Source organism: Ambystoma mexicanum, chromosome 6q (assembly GCF_040938575.1).
Source record: "Ambystoma mexicanum isolate Mex_15411 chromosome 6q, UKY_AmexF1_1, whole genome shotgun sequence".
Lineage (NCBI taxonomy): Eukaryota > Metazoa > Chordata > Amphibia > Caudata > Ambystomatidae > Ambystoma > Ambystoma mexicanum.
In genome coordinates, this window is record NC_090937.1 from 744,965,407 (window position 1) to 744,983,767 (window position 18,361).

Here is an 18,361-nt window from a genome sequence, read left to right on the forward strand (position 1 = left end):
CTTTAGGACTCGGGGGTCATCTACAGCAGACTAGCTTTGCCCCACCAAGCATTTTTATGGAACCTTAAGTACACAGATGATGTAATTTTTAATTGATAAAACTCAGATAGGTTTGCAACTATTGATAAGACACTGAAGCAATATTCACAAAGAAAAAGACAAAGGTAATCCAGTCCTGTAAAAATGGGAATTAACAGATGGGATTGTCGTGGAAAATGGGAAATAAAAACGTGGACCCATCGCCTACCATTACTTATCTGGCTTCCCCAAATAAAGGCCAATCACTTGCCAATGTAATAGCTAAGGCAAGTCAATTGTCAGCCCAAATGAAAAGAATCAAAAAGAAATATTAGTCAGCTGTTAGACTTTTATAAAAGGAAAGTTATTCCGGCACTATAGTACGGCATGGAGGTTGGCCAAATCACTAGACCATTAGATTGGGAAAGTGGAATCGGGAATATGGAAAAGGGCTCTTTGCCTGCCCGATTGACTACCTATTGTTGCTCTCCGCTTTCAGTTGGGTCTTGTTTCAATGCAATGCCTTCTTGATTTGGAAGATTTTGGTCCTGTATCAAAAGTTATTGGAGCCCCCAGTAGGGTCTTTGTATGAGAATTTGATGACTAATGATCCAGATGTTGTACGCCCCGATAATTAATTTTAAACATGTGCTGATGCTATTTTGGTGGCTAGTGGTCAGGCAGTGGGGGACCTGTTTAGTAACCCTGGTTAGGTGAAAAAAACGTTGTTTTAACGCGACTGGATAAAGACTATCGGAAAGGTCAGGACTTAAAAAGTTCACTGCTTTTAGATAAACCGTTAGGAGTTATCCCTGCATACCTTGAGACATTTCCAATTGGCATAGTCAGTTTTTAAGATGTAGATTGAATTTGTTACCAACAGGGGAGATTTGGCAGATTAGATCTAGTTTGGTGAAAGGGGTAACTGGGGTGTGTGATATATGAAAAGTCGAAGGTGTGTTACAGATGTGTGAGCACATTCTAGTTGATTGCCCTCAGTTTCAAACGTATACTATACTGAAGACAATATGTGCATAATCCTCTTTATTTAAACTCAATGGAGCTTTTTTTCTCTGCTTTTCCACCGAGCTGGGGTTTTGAGAATTAATTGGCAAAATCCAAGTTTTATCATTAAAGTCTTATCACACTCTTTATATAGGATTTTATTAGTAGTATTCTAATTTCGTTGAAATGTATTTATTTACGATTTTGAATGTGATGTTTAGACAGATTGTATTTTAAGAATGTTATGATGTGTTGATATTTCCTGTTTTTCTTTTTTGTCGTTAATTGGTAATTTGAAGAATTTTGCATGACTATGTTTGTCATAGTACAAACAATATCACAATACATTCTTCTTTTAAAATCCTAAACGTCAATAGAGTAGGGAGTGATCAAATGGCAAGAGCAGAGCATTCCCAGCCTTTGGTGGCAGCAGATGAAAATGCTTGTGCAGAGAGGTGCGAATGCTTAAAACAAGGGATGCCTAGAGAAACTATTCAAACTATTCTGAACCCCAGACATGTGCACACTATACGCCAAAGCAAATACTGCTTTATAAGATATGCAGAAGAGCTTGAAATTTGTTTTAGAGTGAATGGGGAGCAAATAAAGAGAAATTAGTGAGGAGCGGTGTGCTTGAGCTTTCAAATGCCAGAAATCAATCCGGCGACAGAATGTAAGACTTCAGGAGGAAGCTAAGCAGTGGAAGGAAGGCCCATGAAGAAGGGGAGGAAAAATAATGAAATAATTAAAGCCTAAACAGCCATTACCCTTGCTGGGTAATGACAAATGAAAACAACTGCATTGCGAAAGGTAAATAAATATACAATTTAAAGTCAAGTTGGAATCTATGAAACCAAGATAGAACCAGGGAAGTGGACAATCCAAGGGAAAAGAGTGGAGAAACCAACTCTTGGAAAAATGAAGGTGGGAAGGAGCAGAGGATAAAAAAATAAATGTGGCTTTCGAGAGATTCAGGTAAAGCGAAAAAGAAGACATCAAGTCCTTGATGTCACCAAGATAAACCACCCTTTGAAGGGCATTGGCAAAGGTATATAGTTTAGCAAATAGCACTGTTTGAGGCATGAAATCATTATGACAATAGTTGAAACGAGGTGGAAATTATAAATGTTCTAATGTAGATAATCAGGCACCAAGCAATGGAAGTATTTTGTCATACACCCCCTCCATGGCCAACCTTTAAAGTAAGTGATGGCGCTCAATGTTGAGTTTTCAAACTACTACTTTTTCAGTTGCAAGATGTGGGTACCGCTTCAAAGAGGATATCATCTCAAGCTCAAGACTGCGTTTATGCAGACAAATAACAATTCAGAATAGCCGCTGCACATGCAATCTGCTAAACAACATATCAACATGCTCTGGGATTTAAATGCTTTATTACATTTTTCAAAACAAGGAAAGAGGGGAAAAAAGTCAACTTACTTGTTCCTTCTATCAGCAACTCTTGCCCATGGCTGCCCAAAAGTGTACGGGAAAGGAAAGGTGAAAAATCTACAAATATCTCTCTTAGGAGGGGAGCCGCCTTTTCCAGGGCATTTTCAAGTCTTTCTGTAATACTGAATCAAGAGACACTATGTTAGCATATGGTGAAGAAAGAAAAGGCACCACACTCTCTAACTCCACACAGATCAATGTAGGGTATATTGTCTACTTGACACTTGCCAAGCAGCAGCACTCCTCGATAGGGAATGCATTGAGGAGGACTTTGAATAGTTGTTTGTATAATGTAAAAATATGCTTTGATATTTGCTCATTAAACACTCCCATCGGCTTCTGATCTTTTCAGTGATGAACAAATCATATATTTTGAAGTACATGCGAGCCTGTTATTGTTCAGATGGGTCCGGCCATCTGTTTGTGGCTGAGCAATAAACATGGGGTGAAGAGACGCATAAGAGCAGTGTTGACCAATATTTTATGGGTTTTGATTATTTTCTCAGGTTGTGTCCAGAGGTCATGCTTGTGGAATTAGTAGTCGTTTAGATTATAATAAAACGAGGGAGCAAGCAAGTCTGAGTGTGTGAGATCGTTTTTTATTTTTATTTTCAAAAAACATTTATTTAGCATACTGTGGGAAATGACAAGTACTTAAACATGAGGATCAATCACACTTCAAGAGACACAACAGTGTTTACAGAATGCCAGGTGCTCTGTGCAGCAGGAGAGAGCCACTGTCCCACCACCCCACCCCCTCTAAACAATCATATGATAACAAAAAAAAGTGCTGCATAAACAGGAGTCTGGCCACAATTGCTGGGCATTTGTCTGCAAAGACAATGAAGGGCTTCCAGACTGACACATACTTGCCATATAGCCCTTCACATAATGCAGTAATTTTGTCTGCCACCAGAATAGCCCATGCTTTTACCCACCACATCTGGGCCGCCGGGCCTTCCACTGATTTCCAGTTTCGGACAAAAGTCAACTTCGCAGCCAAGAGAAAGTGCCCAATCAGAGAGGCCATTGGAAACATCAGAGGGAATATCCAACCACCTGTATCGCCTAGCAGCACCACTCGGGGACCCATGAGATGTGACAACCCTGTGTTTTATTTTAAAAATGTTTTATTTTCAACAACATAACAGACATTATACATAATCTTCAATGATACTTCGCCTTGATTGTCTGTTACAACCTCCCCACATCCCTCCAACCCTCCCTTGCCCCAGCCTATTCCATTTGTGAAGTTTCTCATGCTATGTATTAAACTACTTGAACTTCCGCCAACTTCTATTCCACTGATTGTGATGGTGCATGTACCGGAGTCTGGGTGTCATCGTGTGCAGGGGATGTCAGTTCCTTCATCATCTCTCTCCAGGCCACTAAATCCATATTCTGTCCCTCTTGGCCTCTGCAAAATGCTTCTTGCCATACAGCAGTTTCTGCTAATTACCACTTTTGGAGGTCCCTCAACCACACGCTTATGACTGGGCCATTACATGCTTTCCACCCCCATTGCTATCCTGCGCTTTGCCAAGATAAATGCTAGGTCTCTCAATTTACTCACATGTCTCGCATGATTTAGTCTCGGAAAAATGCCTAGCAAGCACGCCTTGGAGAAGAAAAAGTCTGGCGACAAGCCAACCTTTGTTAGGGCATGGGCTACTCTACTCCCTCCCAATATTGGCGTACCTCAGCACAGGCCAAACATGTGCATCAGGTCTGCGTTGATAAGCCACATTTCGGACAAGCTTGTTCTGTTGCTCTACTAAATTTTGCAATTTTCTTCAGGGTTAAATATGCTCAGTGAGTGACGTATAATTGGATCAGCTGTAGTTTCGCGTTTCTAGACACATTTTCCTGTGATACCCCATGGTCTTATTCCAAGCTGCGCCCGACAGCTTCTCTTGTAAATCTACCTCCCAATTTGCCTAATCTGTATTAGATTATCAGGCCTTGCCATCAGTACCTCGCATAGTCTTGATATTGCGTTCCCTCCTTTGGAAATGTCATAGAATGTTTCTATTGTTACACCTTCTATCAATTCTCCCTCTGGTCCTGGCCATTTTACTTTTATACTATGGAGAAGTGAGGCGTAGGTTATGTGTTGCCCTTTCGGTACTCTTGATTCCGAAACAACCTCATTAAAGGTCATCGGTCATCCCCATCTCAATATATCGCCTAATGTCACCACCGCTGTTGGCTCCAAATATTTCCTAACTTTGAGCCTAAGTTGCGCGTCTTCACTCATTAGTGTCACTGGTGCATTAGGATCTAGGGTGAGTAAGGTGTTCCTTTGCCCAGAATGCAGCAGGCCCTTAGCCACATCATCATGCCCAGCCTCAGCAGCAAAGGAGGCTTGGGGACTCATGATGCGGTGGTCCATACCATCTCCTTAAATAAAACAAATGAGGTGCATGCTGGTTGTAGTAATGCAGTGTCTTGGGTCTGTTCATCTGACAGCGAGTATGTAGCAAACTGCAGTTGGCACACCACAAAATACCCCTCAAAGTCAGGCACTTTTTTTCCTCCCCGTTCGTATGATCTCTGTAATTTCTCTAGCAACATTCTACATCTTGAGTTGTGCCATAAGAAGCTTCGGCAAGTAGTGTTCAGTGGGTATGTTATATGGAACGTTTGCAAAATAATGAAGCAGCCTCGGTAGCACTACCATTTTAACAGTGCGGCCCTTCCCTTTAATGAAAGCGTCAGCTTGGCCCAAAATTTCATAGAGTTCTCTATTTTATTCACTGCCTTTATTCGTGTTCTGCACAGGTTCTACTTTAGGGTCCTGAAAGAGGTCTACGTCCAGGTATCTAAATGTGTCCACCTCCCATTTAATCGGTAACTCTAGTAACGCACTCCGGGGCGTTCCCATGTATCCTGCGAGGGGGAATAGACTTGATTTCTGTGCATTTATTGTAATCCCAGAAAGATCTGCATAGCGCTCAAACACACCAATATGTATTGTAAATTGGTCTCTGGTTAAAAGAGAAGCATATCATAAAGAAGCATATCATCCGCATACAGGGAGATCAAGTGTGTGCTGCCCCGTATTCTGATGCCTTCCTCATGATATTCTTCCTTAAATGTACTGCTAATGGTTCTACGGCTAATATAAATAACATAGAAGACCAATGGCAGCCCTGCCTAGTACCTTTGCTTAACCCCCATTGTTCTGATATCATGGCGCCAGTCTTGACTCTCACGGCCGGGTTGCTGTACAGTAGCTTTACCCATTTAATATACATAGGACCCATGCCAAAACCTTTCAACGCCGCTAATAGCCATGGCGACCTGACAGAGTCGAATGCCTTGACTGCATCCAGCGAGGTTATCGCCATAAACTGGGTGCTGTCTTGGGTATGGTCGATGACTTGGTGCAAGCGTCTTAGATTACCTGTGATATTCCAATTTGGGACATACCATGACTGATCTGGGTGTATGAGTTTGTGAATTACCAGCTTCAACCTGTTAGCCATCAAAGCCATAAATATCTTTCCTTCTTGATTGAGCAGCGAGAGGGGTCTGTAAGAGCCACATTTGATCCTGGGTTTGTTCGGCTTCAAGAATTGGGACTATGATTGACTCCCTTAATGTCAGTGGCAAAATGCCTTTATCCTGCAATTCATTCAACATTGCCAATAATGAGTGAGGGATCTCTACCATGAATTCTTTATAGAACTCACTTGGCAGTAAGCCCGCACCTGGAGCCTTGGCTGATGGCAACCCTCTTATGGTGTGTTCCAACTCCTCTTTGGTTATGGGGACTTCAAGCTTGTCTACCGCTTCTGCGTCTAGCTTTGGAAGACCTATCAGCGCCAAGGCTTCATCTATCACTGACTCATGGGTTTCTGATGTCTCCTTGTATAACTTCTTATAAAACTCGTAAAAACATTAATTTATTTCCTGTTGTGTCTCACAGATCTGCCCATTACTGTGACTGCCCGAATTATGCTATGCTCTGTTTCGCTTTTGTACAACCAGGCCAGCAAGCGTCCCGGTTTGTCTCCTTCAGTGTGCTGCAGTTCCACATGCTTCCTATAACTCAACTTACCTAATCAATCCCAATGTACTAAGCACTCATGCAGCAGGGCAACAGCCTCTTGGGGACTCCCGCTGGGTAGATCACCTGACCGTTAATGGCTTCTAATTTTATTTCTGCCTTATGCAAGTCATTCTCAGTTGCGGCCTGGACCCCTCTCGCCTTGGCCATCGCAGTCCTCCTAATCACCACCTCGAAAACCTCCCATAACGTGTCCGCTGACGCCACACTTCCAGTGTTGTACGTGAAGAAATCCTGCACCCCTTCTCCTAAGTGTTCTCGTCCCTCAGAGACTCAACTCCCAAGGCTCCATGTCGGGTTGCATGCTCTCGGGGAGGAACCCCACCATGTAACCACCAGCGGGGCATGGTCTGACAACTTGTGCTTTATATTCCGCCCTTTCGAATTCGCCTAGGGTGTCTTCTTCCGTGAAAATATAATCCAATCTAGTGCACAGGTCTTGGGGAGCAGTGTAATACGAATATCCTCGGGCCTTTGGGTGTAGGGTCCGCCATATATCTGAGAGTTTAAATGCTTGCAACAATGTGCCCATGGCTTTGGCGGAGGGGCCAGGGTGTGTACATTTATCATCAGATCTTTCCAGAGTAGGGTTGAGCGTGCAATTGAAATCCCCTCCCCACATCAATGTGCCATCTCTGTGTGGACTTATTAGTGGGTATAACGTGCAGAATTAAGCTGCCGTCTCTTGGTTCGGTGCATACGTGTTTATAATACAAAATTCCCTGCGCTCAACCCGACCTCGCAATACGAACATCCTGCCCCCTTAATCTTGAAAAGTCTTGAGCATCCTCAAAGGTACCGACGGCACTACCCATATTATTACACCGCTAGAATAAGCAGAGTATGGTGAGCCCAGCGTCGTGCCTCTCCATTTCTTGGCAAGAGCTATCGGTTTCTCTTTTGTGAGATGTGTTTCTTGCAGGAGCGCAATGTTAATTTTCGGACTCCTTAAGTATTCCATAATTCTGTTACATTTAATATAGCTGCTAAGGCCTCTGACATTCCAAGATACTATTCTAAGTTCCCCCATCATACTTAAAAATTCTGACCTGTCCTATCAGTCCATTGTTCAAGTTCAACATATGCAGTGTGGATTCATAGATTAACTCCCGTCTAACTTCCCCAACTCCCCCGCTCCCTCCCCCGCTCCCTCCCCCCAACAGTTGCCCAGCTAAAACCTTTGTGCTCAGGCATCCCCACTTCTCGCCCCTGCTCCAGTGTCTTGTCCTGGTGCGTGGGGTGCATTAGGTGGATACGTAACTGCTAGTATCCGAACAAACTCATCCAGTCTTAGGTATAGGACGCTCTTACACAGTACGATCTTAAATGAGCACCATGCTACTGGCTCATCTTGCTTCCTGAGGCTTCCATCTGATGGGTCTTACCACCCTCACGCCTTATAATTACAGACCTCTGCCGCCTTGTAAGTGTCTTGGTCTACTGTATATGTCTACTCATTGCTACTCAGACCGTCCTCTGCTCCGGTTGGCAAATTCTGCATGTCCAGCCATTTGTGAGAGTCTTCCAGGTTGTCAAAGAAAATGGCACAACCTTTGTGGATTACTTTCAGTTTAGCCGGATACACCAACATGTACTTGAGGTTAGCCGCTTGTAGTCTAGTCTCCTTTTAACCAGTATGTAGTTCATCCGTTGCTTCTGTACCTGTGGGGTGTAATCCGGGTATGCAGTTATCGTGGCAGACGCTCGTTGGATGCCCTCCCCCCCCTTTGCGGAAGTGTTCGAGGATCTTTTCCCTATCTCTGTATTTCAGAATTCAGCTATTACTGGCCTCGGCGGGGCCTAAGGCAGTGGTTTCCTCATCAGTGGCATATGAGCCCTTTCGATCATGAAGCTTTCAATGAGGGCGTCTGGCCGGATTTCTTGCTGCAGCAGGGACTCTATGAATTCCGTGGGGTTCGCTCCTTCTCCTTCTGTTCGGTGCTTGTACCCTACTGTGGCTTATGCGGCCGAGTATCCCTGGTCTTCAGGTGCTGGTGCGTCGTGTGGCTTTCCCTTGCTTGGCATGGCCTACGATATATGCAAAGGGTCTGCAGCTTTAGATTCCGTTTATGCCCCGTATCGTGGCCTTGCCTATGCTCCTGGTCGTGTGCCCATGACAACCCCCTCACTTCAGTGACTATGTGCCACTCTTTCTTGCACCCTTCTCGCGAGGCATCACTAGCACTTCGCCAGGCAGTGCTTGTGTCCCTGCTATTGTGCCTGCTTGTTTTAAATGTAAAGCACCACACCCAGATTCCTGTGCTCTCACCCGCCTGGCGGACCCTACAAACATCCGGGCCGTGCTCCCAGTGCATCTGCCATATTGTTCCATTGCTGAGGTGCCGGCTCCATAAACAGTGCAAAGTCTGCACATTGCGTGCTTCCTCCGCGGGCCTGCTTCCTCTGTGGTCAGCCTTGCCATTTGTCTGCGTTCCTTGGGCCAGCTTCCTTTCTGGTCCGCCTGTACACGGCAGACTGGGTCAGTTCTCCCCATGGTCCGCCTTATCTCACCCGTTGGCAAATATTTCCTTATCAACGCACGGCGCATGTCAATGTCTGGGGGCGGGGGGATCCGGTGTATATCCGGAGTGGTACTCCTGAGCCAGCTGCTCACAGTGCACACCCCGCTCATTTTACCGTGGGGCTTGGCTGGTGCAGTGCCACCATCAGGCCTGAGGCAGCTCCGGTTTCTGCTGTCTTCCAATTTCCGGCCGGTAACGTGGGCATTGGCCTACGGGACTGTCCTCTTCAGGGCCGGCGCAGGCACCTGTATCACATCTTTTCCATCTTTTAATCACTGCAGCCGCTGCCTTCGCTGCGGATCTCCTCCGCCACAGCTGCTTTCGCTGCTACCCCTTACAGTCATGGGGTAGCCACTATCCAACGGTAGCGCCGCTGCACATGCAGTGGCGAGCTGTGCAGTCGATCTTCTATGCCTGCTCTGCTTCGCTTGGTCGCCGTGCTCACACTCCCCGCAGTGCGTTGTCACTGTTGTCTGCTGCTAGTACGTGGGACACAGCCTCGTGGACCCCGCCATCTTGGATTCTTTGTTACACGCCAGATCACAAACGTCACCAAATGAATTCTGTGCAAACCTCATGCCGTTTTCATTCTAGTCAGCACACACTTATGCACGGCTCCTTCCGATTTCGGATACTGTCCTTGCAGTCACCTCAGTGCTCAAAAAGCCCCGATTCACAGTCGGATCATTGCGGATCAGCAGGAGCAGCTAGATACACGTCCTCACTGCATGGCTGCCAAGCCACGGACCCATGTGTGAGATAGTTATCACCAGTTCAAAGGAAACTTATTTATTCTCTCCCTCCCATATTGTTTGAAGTGTCCTTGCAAACCATGTGCAATCACTTCCGGGGTTAGAAGGTCACAGGCCAGCTGGAAATGGTAATGAATTATATTTATGTTTAAATGTCTAACTGTGTGATGATGTCACAACCTACCATGGAAGACTCCATCTGGACTCCCAGAAACAAATACCTATCGCCCCTCCCTGCCCCCCAGTGCATCCAGGTTTTTGCTCTGTTATCCAGTGGATCACAGGGGAAAATTAGTAGGCTTCAGGTATGCAGTGGCTGCCTGAACCACCAAATGCTCTGCAGTAGGATATGCAAAATAAGGTCTGGGAGTCCCTGTACCGGCACAAACACAGCACATTGACCTGTTCTTGGGTGGATGACCCCCAGTAGAGTATCAACCACGCTTTAAGCTCACTGTGCTTTTCACAGAGGAACATTTCCAGATCAGTCTTTGTCCCACCAAAAGGCAGTCCAGCACCAAAATGCTAGGCAAATCTCCTCTGAACAAGATTAACAGCAACCCCAGACAGGTGTTTCAGCCTAGTTCGGAACTCATCAGTGGAGCTGTGCACAGCGAGCAAGGGGTCCACGTCTGGATTACCCTGGTAACTTAGGATGAGACCCCCCCCCCCCCCTCAAGTACCTCCAAATATGGAAAAGACGGTCTGGGAGTCTCTCTACTGGCAGAAACACAGCCCATTGACCTGTTCTTAGGTGGATGGCCCTTGGCCTTGTTCGTGCCCGCAGAGGGGCGCCCGTACCTCTTTTGCTCTGCAGTAGGATGCTTGTATAAGAAACCAGGACCTGCTGGGGTGTGACACGAATTCAGGGAATTCATCACTTCTTCCCACTGGGAGTGACTCCCATTCTTATCAGGAACTTCTATAAGAAAAACACTGACTGCCTATATGGCAGTAGAAGAGTGACATCTGTTAATAGAAACTCGAAACATACGGACATTGCTTCTGTACGTTTGGCTCACGGTAATGCTGGAATCCCCATGAACCCAGCAACTGATGAGAAACAATACGCCCCCTTGAAGTACTCCGGCGAGAATAAAGAAACAATCAATCATGGATGGAAAGAGCAATCCTATGCAGCAGCAAGCCTCTGATGTGACAAAGTCCTGGAGGGGCAGATCCGCGCTGTATCGCAGAGGTAGCAGTGGCGCTGAGAGATCAAGAGGCGGAAGAGAGACGCCGGGAGGCTGCCACCGAGAAGTGCAATACTGCAGAGGCAAAGATAGCAGAAAGACCATATTACCTGGTGGTGTGACCACGCTGCAGCCATGGTAGGCTTGGAGTCTGCGAACGAATGCCGAGGCCAGGGAGAAACAGAGCAATGAATCCTCCACTGTGAGAGCTAGAACCGAAGTGCCGAGATGGACAGGATAAGAAAAGCGAATTCTCATGTGGCAAAGACGCCGGGGAGAGGGACGAACAGCACCATTGTTGCTGAGACGTCACCCAGCTGGAGCACACCCGAAGGTGGTAAAGGAACCACAGTTGCCAAGGCTAGCGAGCTGAACAAAGAAAGGAAGGAGAAAGAAGAGCAAGTGGAATAACACCACATACGGGTCAGACAGACCTCCAGAGAGATAATATTCAGGAGGGTTACAGAAGCCCTAAAAACCTGAGTGTTGGGAGGCAGAGGACAAGAGGCAGCCCAAAGAGCCAAGGCAGACAGACTGGTCTGGAGAGCCCTACTGCGATAAGTGGAGCTTTACAACATATAAGAAAAAGGGAACCTGGAGGATTCAATTAGTCAGACCAAGAACGTAAGCAAGGGAAATTGGGAGGCTTCCTTTGTATAAACCCAATAAAAAGAGCGACACAATTGTAGAAGAAGCCCACACAGATCAGTCAGACCCCCAGAGAGGTAATATTCAGGAGGTTTACGAGAGGCCTAGAAAACCTAGGTGCCTTTGTCCTTACCTGGAATACCAACTGCTTAACAAATATTCCTAGTGCCGTTGCCAGCCCAAAAAGCCATTTTGAGGCATGGATGGAATGCATTAAGACTACCTCAAATGGTCCTCAAAAAACCCTTAGCAGAACGGATATGGGTAGTCGGAAGCTTCACCCCCACACATATGTCCAGAAATCCAGACCAGAAAAAGACAATTAAGGCAGGAAGTACGCATGATTGGTCATAAAGCTCTCGATGCTCCTGCACACACAGGTGCATTGAGAACAGCAAAAAAAAAAAAAGTGTGCCTCTTGGCTAAAAAACAAATTAAACAAAGAACACGCAAAGTGGCGGCTTCTTGTCTGGTCTTGTCAATCCAATAACCCTGTGTTATTTTGGAATACTGTCAACTCAAAGCCCACTAAACAGAGATTTAAATGGTGTCTCTGGTGAAGCTTGGAAAATGTTCATGACAACACTTTACTGGAGACACGCCCTATCATACTCTGGATAACGTGTTGGAGGCTGCTTGGCTATGCACAAAAAACAGCCACGACATTGAACAATTATCTGATTGAGTAAACCGTCAAGGGCACTAGGCCCCGACGGGGTGTGCAGCTCTCTACTGAAAATGGACCAAGTGATGTGGGCAGAAGCCCTTCACCTTCTGTTCAGCTGGATTGGGTTAGCACAGGTTATCCCAGACTCCTGGAGAGAAAGCACAATTGTCCCCACTCTAAAGAAGGGTAGGCCCGATAACCGCAGAAACGATCGCCTATTGGCGGTGCTAGATGTATCCTCTAAAGTATTTACACAGGTATTTCTGTCTGAACTGGAGGTCTGGGTGGTAGAACATAACATTATCCTGATAAATCAGACTGGTTTTAGAAAAGGATGTGACACTCCTATCAATAGCCTTGCCCTTGTCACAATCATTCAGCAGGCCTTGTCCATAAGGAAAACATCTGTATATGCCGCATTTATTGATTTTAGCGCGGCGTTCGATATGGTGGACCGACCTAAATTATGGAATAAACTGAATGCTTGGAAAATACCACTGGGGCTTCTTAAGATGCTCATTGCACTACATAATTGTACGATGGTACAGGTCCTCATTGATTAGGCTGGAAGGACCTCAGGGTGGGTGAGCACTAACAGGGTGCTTAAACAGGGCTGTAGGCTGGCACCGATGCTCTTCAACCTTTACCTGGCAGATATTGGGGGGAGGGGATCTCACTAATGACTCAGCTAACCCACCCAAGCTGGGGGATGCTTCCATCCAGTGGTTTGGTTATGCTGATTACCTTGTGATTCTAGACTCCACTAGTTGCGGACCACAGACAACCCTGAGGAGGCTGGTATCCTTTCCAGAAAATAAGACTTATAATTAATACAGAAAAAAACTAAATTATGATTTTCGCAAAAAAAGGGTAGGAAAATAAAAAATCAGTCTTGGGTGATGGGAGGTCCTAAGGTGGAAGTGGTGTCTGAATTTAAGTACCTGGGGATACTCTTGGATGCTGAACTGCAGGGGAAAAAAGTAGCCTGAAATAATCTATTGCAACTGGCTTGCTTGGATATCTTGCTAGCATGGGAGGTGGCTATGCCCTACACATTATCTTACAACTATAGCGGACTAAGATAGTGTCATCTATTCCCTACGGTGCCGAGACCTGGGCGCTGAATCGTGTAGCAAGCATGATAAGGCTTGAAGGGAAATAACTTGGAAGATTACTTCGATTGACTGGGGATGTATCTAGAATTTAACGTAATCTCTATTCATGTTAAAATGAGAACGCTTTGTCTATGTCTTATCTGAAAAATGCATAATGGTATGGATGACTCCGTGTTGGGTCTTTTAAATAAGACAGCTAAATCCGGAGCAACATTCATGCAAGCTAGCAATTTATTGAAAATTGTGAGTACTGGTAATACATGGTTGACTGGAGCACCTAATGACATCTTGGATTGGCCTTTTCCTAAATTTAAAAACTAAATAAAATCAGGCTTAGACTTCGAGGCAGTTGAGCACTGTAAGAAAAGGTTGGCGGGTAAATCTCGGGCAGGTGGTTTTCTTGAATATTACAACTGAAGTAGTATGGTGCCTGGCTACATCAAGTGCTACGTGGGAAATCATGTGATTTGGGAGTACATTAATATTACATTTAATAATGTAAAATCCTTTGAAATCACTGCGGCATGGTCTAATATTCCTCGCTGTAGAGGATCTAGCTGATTATGTGGAGGAGGCAGTATTGAATCCACCAAACACTTGCTAATGGACTGAGGCTCTTGTCTCACTACAGTTAAATGCAATGAGAGGGGCAGGCCTACAATCTTCACTTTCGTCTGCTGAGGTGTGGAACATTTTTATGGATGGGAATCAGGAAGGGTGTAATGATCATTTTACATTGCTTTGGAAAAAGATAGTTGACATTTTTTATGTACTGTTTTAATTAATGAATCTTCTTATAGGAATAGTCTGACTAATATTAGATGTACTGTTTTGAGATGTGAATGGATGAATTGTTTTCTTTTTTTAAAGTTGTTGTACAATTGTATACAAAAAATGTTAAAAGAAACTGGAGTGTTGGACATTGGCAGAGAACAAAGACAGCCCCAGGAGCGAAGAAAGGCCAGACGGGTTTACAGGGCACTATTGAGATAGGTGGTATTTAGCCGCACACATGTAAAAGTGAACCTGGAGGGTTCAGTCAATCTAATGAAGAACAGAAACCAGAGGAACTTCAAAGCCCCCTTTGCATAAAATCAGTAGAAAGAAAGCAGCCAAATTGGTGGAGACGGATTAAGGGAATCATCCCGCCACTTAAAGAATTTAAGACACTTCATTTGTGTAGAGCCTTGAACCTTTTCCTTGAGGAAACTAAAGAAAGGCACAGGAATGTTTCTTTGATGAACTGTTAAGGACAAACATTGGAACAGTGACCTGAACTATGGAAGGAACCCAGAGAGATCATATTAATACTGGACTGACAAAGCCAGAGCTGAGGTAATACTGCTCTGGCTCAACTTTTATGTTTTCTTAAACGTGGTAGGGCCATATAGTGACTGGGTTTTTGGACTGAGGACTATTTTTGTTTTGACAAAAGATGAGCACCTTTAGTTTAGTTGATGGGTAGGGAAATCCATCTTAACAATAGGGACAGATGGCTGTTATTTTTTTCCCCTTTCAGTTTAATAAACACTCTATAAGTGGTTTATTTTTTAACCAGTGGTTTATCCACTGCCGGCATTGAGAGCAGCGATGTTGCCAGATATTGAGAACCAGATCGCCAATGGCTGTATTAAATGGCAGAATGGTCTCTTTTTACAGCCCTTAACCCAGAGTAACATTGAGGTTGCACAGGGACTCTACCACCTACTCTACAGTGCTTCAAAAGGTAGCATTTGGATGACTACTGGGGGCAGCATGAAATAAATCCAGCTCTGCGGATCGATCTAGACAAAGGGCACCTCATCTGCTGTCAAGACGGCAATCTCCACAACCTCGACTACAAATTCTTCAGGAATGTGTGCATGCACCACAGACAGCCTAGATTTGTGAGGGAGACCAACCAAGAGCCGCTAAGTGCACAGTGCATTCCCCCGACGGTCTGTGGATTCATGGCTTGATGGGAACCATACTCTGCCAAATAATGTTCCAAACCATAATACAAGATAAAGATGTTATGGGGGTCCCATGAATGACATCTTGGACGTAGTCCTGGAAGTGCTTAAAACCAGAGGCCTTCGGTGTTCCGATCATGCTGCACAGCAGAAGTCCCAGTGAATGAAGCATTCAGATCTGCGGAGCGTGTGAAAAAAAGGGGACAGAGGTCACGAGGTGTGGTGTGCTCTATATGTTTTGCAGCTGGCCTCACTTCCAGAGCTATGGAGTCGGGTCGATGGGGCAAGTCAACAATGAACTGCACTATGCCCCTTGCTGGGAAAAGTTCTCAGATGGCACGTGCCACTGCAGAGGTATATCTAAGACAAGGAATCTGCGGGAAGAAGTAATCCATCCGAAAACTGTTCTTGATATTTCAAGGTGGCGACTGTGACAGTGTTATCACTACATCCTGCTCTATTTCCTTAAGTCAAAGCAGCACATTTTCATATTCGGTTACAGAGATAATTTTCTCATGCAGACCTAGTGTAGGCCCAATGTCGGATCCATTGTAAGATGGTTGTGTTCCCAGAGCACACTGAACAGTTTGTACTTCCTGAAGAGCAAACAGTGACTCAAAATTGGAGGACCAAAGGTAGCGAAGTTAGTTCAATTACATAATTTTATTTACTCCTTGCGCATTCTGGACAAGGTCAGGGGTGGATCCCAGAAGCAAGTTGGTCTAGGAAAGGGGATCCCAGTTAGGCAATATAGACTGGGCCTTGGGAGTGAGTGGTGGTGGTAGTGCAGGCTCCATGAATCCCTCAAATTGGGTTGACCACCAAACAGACATGCTTTGCCAAGCTTGACTGATGGCTATGTTCCCCTTGAAACACAAACTGCCTCTGGCATGTTAGGGACTTGAAAGGCAAAATCAGTGAATTGCAGTTTGGTTCCCTAGGCAAATTTAGTAAAGTGGCCCATGTCTACATATAGCCATACCAATCATTTCAGAAATTATTTGTTTGCGTGGGTTGCAGAGGGGATGCAGCCTGGCATTTTGGATTCAACTGTGGCTTTTGTGGGCAGTGCCAAGATGGATTTGATTATCGGTGGTCCACATCTGTAATGAAAAAGACAGACTAAACGCAGATAAATCTAAAAGCTGACCAGAATAACCTTGAGTGTTTATAATTCATAGCTTTTCAACCATCACATTTTGGTGTATGCAACAGTTTTTCAAACATATGCAAGAGAGCAGTAATGCAGGGCACCAGCTTCAGAACTTTCTATGAAACTGCAGGTTGCAGGTCCATAACCAGCATGATAGCTCGACAGCTCGACAGCACGCCAGCTGCAGTACTTTCTATTTAATTTACAGCTAACATGTCAGCACCCTGCTAGGGATGATGCCAACTATCACCCAAAATGGCATGCTCTATGTGAAATCATTGTCTCTCCGCAATTGTCCAAACATCAAGAAACAGAAAATCGCCATCAATGCATACCCCGGTGTTCATAGGAAATTAGAGGATCCCTTAGAATATAATCAGGCTATATGTTGGTAGTAAGGGCCATGAAAAAACAGGACTTGACTCGCAAACTTTAGGCATTACCTTGTATTGCAATGGCCAATGCTCACTTCTCTGTTCCTCCATCAGAGTAAGCATCTACCCTCATTTTCCGGAACTTTTTTTTCTCCTGGGACCAGCGAATCCAATTAATAGTTTGTCGTCAATATGATGGTCATTCATCCTGTAGTTTTTTTCCATGGCTCATCTAGGGGTTTATCCTGTTATACTGCACATGAGCCTTAGAAAGGTGAGGTTGCAAAAAGAAGATGGATTTCCTGTCGCAGAAGGAATTCTCAGACAACCTTAGATAAAGGCAAAGTGCAAAAAATGGAGGAGGAAAAGACAATGCTTGAAGTTCTGAAAACTTGCTTGCTGGCCAAAGGTAAGATCATAATAAAGGTTACCTTTAAAGATAGCTGCAACAGACAAGACTGAAAAAGACCAAAAAAGAGCCACTATAAGGTATGTGAAAAGGGGTATAGCATATGATTTCGGAATGAAGGCACTAGTTAGACCTTCAATAACAGCCAGACCACCGGCACTTAAAAAAAAAGCATATTTGGTTAGGTGTTCTCTTAAAGATGGAGAAAGTGACTAAATATTTGACCGTTTCAACATTTAGCCCTTACTTGGTTAAGAAAATAAACTTGAAAATATTGCCTGCAAGGCATAACAATGCCCTAATCACAGTGCCAACTTGTGAAATGGCACTAGCAACAAGCCTTGATGGACTTGATGGATGGGTGCCCAGGAAAGAGAATAAACCGAAAAACGTCCTCAGGAGAATCCGGAAGGCTGCATCAAAAACCTCTCAATAGCCAGGTATGTAGGCTCAGCATTCTGACATGGGGTAAATCACTCTGCTGCAAACCTACATCAGCAGATCCTCCCTCCAAGGGTGTCTTCTGACAAAGTGACCACATGGTCAATGGGCACATAGTCCAGGATATGGTGTACCCAGGTCCCCGAGAGCAGCAGCTAGGCCAAGTCACCCGGTCCATCTCAGAAAGTCCAACTCTGGTATCCATGACTCCCAGAATCCAGATATTGGTTGGATGGAAAACCTGGATCAGATTGGGAAGAGTCAATACAGCAGGGATCTAGTCCAGGTCTCTAAAGCCAGAGGGAATGCTGGACGGGATGTGCCGAGTCCAGGTTCTGCGGCCCTGTGGGGCAAATCAAATGGCAAAGGACCAAGACTCCCCAAATGTTGCTTTCCTACTGAAGGGCGACCAGGACTAGATGGATGAAGTGAGGAGTCAGGAATGATATTCAGACACAAGTTAGACATGATTTTGACTAGACTTTTATTAGAACGTAAAAGGGCTTGTGAAAAGGCCTTGCTCCCCTGCACTAGCAAAATTTCCCTACCTAAAATCCAAACCAAGGATCTGTCGGAATGTCCAAAACA

The 18,361-nt window shown here is 45.0% G+C and overlaps 1 protein-coding gene across 3 annotated transcripts in view; it reads right to left on the bottom strand.

Moving 5' to 3' along the window:
- Window positions 1-18,361, bottom strand: part of LRBA (LPS responsive beige-like anchor protein) — a 3,444,508-nt gene that overhangs the window by 1,892,282 nt on the left and 1,533,865 nt on the right. For all 3 annotated transcript variants that reach the window (XM_069631262.1, XM_069631261.1, XM_069631263.1), the window contains exon 33: window positions 2,464-2,597. In XM_069631262.1, coding sequence (XP_069487363.1) covers window positions 2,464-2,597 — 134 coding nt within the window. The remainder of the gene's footprint in view (window positions 1-2,463; window positions 2,598-18,361) is intronic.